The 5,422-nt window shown below is 39.2% G+C and overlaps 1 protein-coding gene across 1 annotated transcript in view; it reads left to right on the plus strand.

Annotated features, from left to right (window-relative positions):
- Gxylt2 (glucoside xylosyltransferase 2) overlaps window positions 1-4,780 on the plus strand; it is a gene marked incomplete at its 5' end in the record, with an annotated part of 123,273 nt that extends 118,493 nt beyond the window's left edge. Inside the window, one exon of the mRNA XM_012514363.2 lies at window positions 3,092-4,780. Within this exon, the coding sequence (XP_012369817.1) occupies window positions 3,092-3,274 (183 nt within the window). The remainder of the gene's footprint in view (window positions 1-3,091) is intronic.
- Between the last annotated feature and the right edge of the window lie 642 nt (window positions 4,781-5,422).

Raw genomic sequence — 5,422 nt, forward strand, 5'->3', positions numbered from 1 at the left:
ACCAGGGGGCGGGCTGGCTGGCATATGGAGCTGGGGGATTGAACCGTGGTCCCTGTGCTTTGCTAAGCTTGTTCTAAGTAGGTGCTTTAGACCACTGAGCCATCTCACCAGCCCCCCCTTCACATTTTTAAATAGGAAAAAAAAAATAAGAGGAATAATATTTTATAACATGAGAAAACAAAATTCAAATTTTGGCATTCATGAAGTCTTATTAGGACCCAGTGAAATGCATTTATTCGTGTGTTGTTTCTGGCTGCTTTGGTTCAGTGATAGCAGAGATGATGATGATAGTGACTGTGGGGCTCACAGAATCTGAAATACTGTGCTTAGACTGCCTCCTTTTATAGAAAACGTTTGCCAAACCCTAACAAAAAGTATGGGCTTCATTAGAGACTTTTTTTTCTTAAAGATCTAGGACTCCGCAGAGTTTCATAGGCAGCCTTTGGCAGGAATGAATGCCGAGGTATGCTAACACATTTTTGTGAACATTGGCTAGGGAGAGTCCCAGGGAATTCCAGCTCTGGAAATCCCCGAACTGTCTTCTGTGCAGGTAGAGGGCACAGCTCACATGTAAGCTAGCAGTTCCTTCTCCTCTTGTATTTCCTACTGTTTGGTTTTCAAGGGTCCGATGATTAAATTGCATAGAAACTTTGTTCTACACGCGGCAATATTCTCACATTCAGATATTAAAACACTGACTGTAGAGGAAATCCATTCAGGCGTACAAGGGGAAGGCACGCAGCTGTGTGTGTGTCAGAGAGCACCCTAGTTTCTCTTGTGATGTGTCAGCCCTAGTTTGGAATTGAGCAACTGGGATTCTTGAGTTACAATTCATCTTGTTTGTTTTCTTGGGGATAAGAAGGAGGATCAAATTACTTTGTTTTTTTACATGATTCTGCCTAACCACTGTGTTCCTCAGTTGGGCCTAAAAAGACATTTTTCATTCAGGCATTTCCATCAGGAAAATCACTATTCCCAAACTGAAATGTGACTGAATACTAAAAAATTCATCACAAAATGTTGTGTGCCCCCGCCCCCTTCACAGTTCTGTGACCTGTGGTATAACCATCAGAAGCTGGCTGTGGGGCTGGATAGGCCTCAGTTTCAAATCCCAGTTATTTCATTTTCTCTAAATGAGATGTGCAAGTATATGTTGGTGGGGAGAAGGCACATGATACTCATAAACAAAACAAAATGAAAATCCTACTGGACAGTGAAAAGTGTTCAAGAGTAAGAAGAGCAGGAGGGTGGATCTAGAGCAGTGGGCTGGCCTCTTTTGTTCATGCTCCTGTAGGGAGGGCTGTCGGGAAAGGCCTCTGCAGACCTAGCACTTAGTCAGATGGAGGCAGTCATTGAAGAAACCCAGGGAAGGTCTTGGAAGCAGAATAAATAACTAGGGAAAAGTTCTTAAGGAGGAATGAATCTGTTGTGTCTCAAGGACAGTGTGGAGACCACCATGACTGGAATGGCTGGCTGGGTAAAGACAGAAGAGCCCTGAGGGGAGGCTTCCAGACTGTCTGAGCATTCAAAACTAGGGAAAAGTTAGGCTCATGGGAAGTCCCTGGAGGAAGTGACAGACTCTGATTTATGCTTAAAATAATTCCCTTTCTAACTTGGAAGAAGGGGTGCGGAGGGAAGCTCAGAGGCAATTTCCTAGACTGATTGCAGCCATGCTGGTGAGTTATGGGCTAAGAGGCAAGAGAGGCAAGTTCTGGTTAGGTGTCTCCAGAGCTTCCAGGGCTTGCTCCCAACTGGAGGTGGGAAGGAAAGAGGTTGACACCATAGTTTCCACCCATTATGCTCTAGTTATTGGGGACACAGTTGTGAAAAGGATGGATTTGAGCCTGGCTTGGGTGGAATGGAGGTAGGGTTATCAATTGTATATTATGCTAGGGTAGAAAAAGTGCCCCAGTCTTGGTCTGGGACAGAACTTTCTTGCATCAGACATAATCTTCTGTGGGAAGAATTTTGCATTTCTGTTAAGCATCCAGAAGCAATTAATGACTTTTAAGGCCTTAAAAAATTACCTAGGAAATCAGATACTTACACCTTCTAATGTCAGCCTATAGTGTCCTGCTTTTTCACTATTGTTTTGTCTTTTTCCTCTCTGGACTTTCCTTGCAAAATGCCTTTGCCAAGAATAAACCTTTGACTTGATGGTGTACTAGTGGCCTTTCTCCAAAATGTGATAAATTTTGACATGTGCTCATGACTAAATAGTCCAAAGAATTTCTTTTGGAAAATATGCCTAATAAACATATCCCATAAGAAACAAGATAATTAAAACAAAAATCACTGCAAATATTTGATGTTACAGGGAGCAGAGGGCAGCAATATTTGGCTCCAGGCTAGGCTTGTTAGTGCACACCTATAATCCTAGCACTCAGGAAGCTGTTGCAGGAGGGTCATTGTGAGTTTGAGGCCAGCCTGGACTGTACAACAAGACCCATCTCAAAATAAAACAAAACAAAAATTGGCACCAGAATTACTAAAATAAAATTCATTGCCAATAAATTTCACTAGCAATCGCTAACCTCTGGACTAAATGAGATTATCATAAATGTACACTAGCAGATCTTCATGAAGATTGCTTCAGTGGAAAAAATACGAAGAAGTGATTTGCCTGCTCCTGGGATTCTAGACTTCATCCCCACTACTGCAAGTAAAAAATTTTAAGCACAAGAATTTAGTGTTTTGTGGTAGTATTGTCAAGTGTCTACCTGAGTTTTGCTTCTGCTCAGAATGAATATGCTCTGTATAGACTGTCTCGGCTGTAGAGATATGCATTATTTTTGGGTCTTAAGAACTCAAATGCATCATCTTTTTTTTTTTTTTTTTTTTTTAAGAGGTAAAGAAATTGAGGTCCAGAGAAGTTAAATGATTGTGTGGGGCTGCCTAGCCAGAAAAAGATTTGAAGTTAGGTCTTTGGAAATCCTTTCATTAACTCATGCCAACGTGCGTCTACGTGCCTGAAGCCAGCACCCGCATTCTTTGTTAATAAAAGTGATTTATGTTTTAAATGGCATTTCAATGAGTACAATAAACTTTTTTCTTTCTCTCCTTTTTTTTTTTTTTTTAAATCACCATACAGTTTCCCTTTCAAGACAATCTCTTTCAATCCATGTATTACCCTCTCCAGCTGAAGTTTTTGGAAACTGTACACACTCTTTGTGGACGAATCCCACAGGTTTTCCTGAAGCAAATTGAGAAAACAATGAGAAGGGCCTATGAGAGACACGTCATCATCCATGTTGGCCCCAACTACATGCACTAAATATACTGTCTTGTCGCAAGCCAGTTAGCCATCTTGTGACCAAGGAAACATTAATCTTTATGCAGCCTGGATATTTTTGTGTGACTATCCAATGGTGTTCCATGACTATTGAGTTTTAAAAGCCTTGTTAAATTCTGCTAAATTAGTTGTCTCTAAAAGAGAATATGTTTTTCCCTCATTTTTCTCTAAAATCTTACTTATCCCTGTTTTGAAAAAAAAAAAGTTAAAGTAACTATTATTATGCGTTTAACATTGCTCCAGCAGAATAAGCTCACAGTGAAAAGGAAGTTTTGAGAGCCTGGTGACCTGTTTCTGTTCAGTGTTTGGTCCATTTCACTGGTATCCACAGTGTTATATTTAACTAGCATCCGAGACTTTCTATGTAATTGGCTTCCTCCCACATCTGTTGTAAAATCAACACGTATAGGTCAGGACCCAAAATCGCGATTAGGTCAGTCATAATTCTACCAGCCTGTGAAAAAGATTATTAACATTTTATTGTATTTCCTGCCACTCTCCACCTTCCTGTTTTCATACTTCTATATCTCCTACTATAACACGTATCATAAACAGATAGTCTCAGTAAATATAGGCCCCAACACTGAGATTTTTTTTCCTTTTTTTTTTTTTGAGGGGGATCAAACTTAGCACTTTGCACTTGCTGGACAGGTTCTTGTGCCACTGAGTGAAATCCCTGGCCTGAGATTTTTCTTATGTAGGAGATTAAAAAGTTCAACAAGATTTTTACATTTACAGTATCTTACCTACAGTACATCTGGAACAAGCATTCAGATTTCAGCTACTGGACAGTGTTGAAAGATAAAGCATGCATGTGAGGGCGTATCTCAAGAAAATTGTTTAGGACAAAACCAGAAGAGATTTCTATGCAACGATAACATCTAAAAGGAAATTTCAACAATTTCATCAAGCCCAAGAAATTTCTTCAGCACAGAGATGTGATTTTATGTTTGTCCTCCCACAAAAGCACTTGGTCCTTTCAGTCCTTGCTACGTGGGACCACTTCCTTGTCTTTAATTACATGTGCTGCCGGAGTGAGCACTCATTTCTCTTTGAGCTTCTGGGCAGTAGCTAAAAATCTAAAGGCCAGCTTCAGATTTAATGTGTTCAAACGAGTAAATAGTCAGCTAATTGGACTGATGAGAAGATTCAAGTTCTTACCAGTCTTAGGAAGGTCTCTTTGCTTTAAGAGCTGTTAACCAAGAAACCTTCCAGGTCTTAGCACCTAGCGACAGTAGAGAAAGTTCTATATTTTGTTCCCGAAGGGAGCTGACTTAATCACTGTTTGCTCAGAAGGCTGGTATCAGCATAAGGGCATTTTGCATGCTGTATTTATTGTAAATTACTTTTGTCTAAATGACCTCTTTGATGTTTCCAACAGTGTAGTGAACTTAGGGTCTGTGTTAGCTCCATTAGGTAAATAAGGAAACTGTAACACGAAGAATTGAACACACTCTCATTGTCTTTTTATTTATTTTCCTTCCTTCCTTCCTTTCCTTCCTTCCTTCCTTCCTTAATTTCTTTTCCTCCTTCCTTCCCTCCCTCACTCCTTTCCTTTCTCTTTCTTTGGTTTTTGAAACAGGATCTTGCCATGTAGTTCAGGCTGGCCTTGAACTCACTATGTAGCCCAGGTTGGCCTCAAGCTTGTAGTAATCCTCCTGCCTCAGCCTGCTGAGTACTGGAATTAGAGGAATTTAATTGCTTTTTTATAAAGGTCTGTGTAAGATACATCTTATTTTACAGGAACTTTTTTGGAAATACAAGTATTGAATATGTTTCATCATATATTAAAAGCAGTTTAAAAGTATAAAATAAAAAGTATAATTTTGTTAATGTAAATATGGTATCCTATATATCAGAACAAAATAGACTATCATAGGTTCTATATTAAAGAAAATGTCTTTCCTGAAAAAAGTACAGTATATGAAAATCTCAGCACTACAAAGAAATGCATAAATATCAGTCATGTTTAGTATGCAGCACAATTATGGTTGTCACAAATTTAAATCTAGAATATTAGGGTAATAACCCATACTTTTCTTTTTGTCAACTGAGTGGCCTGTGTTTGGTTATTTCTTTATTTTTAATAATTATATTGAGAAAGAAGCAATGAGACAGTTTCAAAACAGG

This window comes from Octodon degus, unplaced genomic scaffold, assembly GCF_000260255.1.
Source record: "Octodon degus isolate 3935 unplaced genomic scaffold, OctDeg1.0 scaffold00030, whole genome shotgun sequence".
In the NCBI taxonomy this organism is placed as follows: domain Eukaryota; kingdom Metazoa; phylum Chordata; class Mammalia; order Rodentia; family Octodontidae; genus Octodon; species Octodon degus.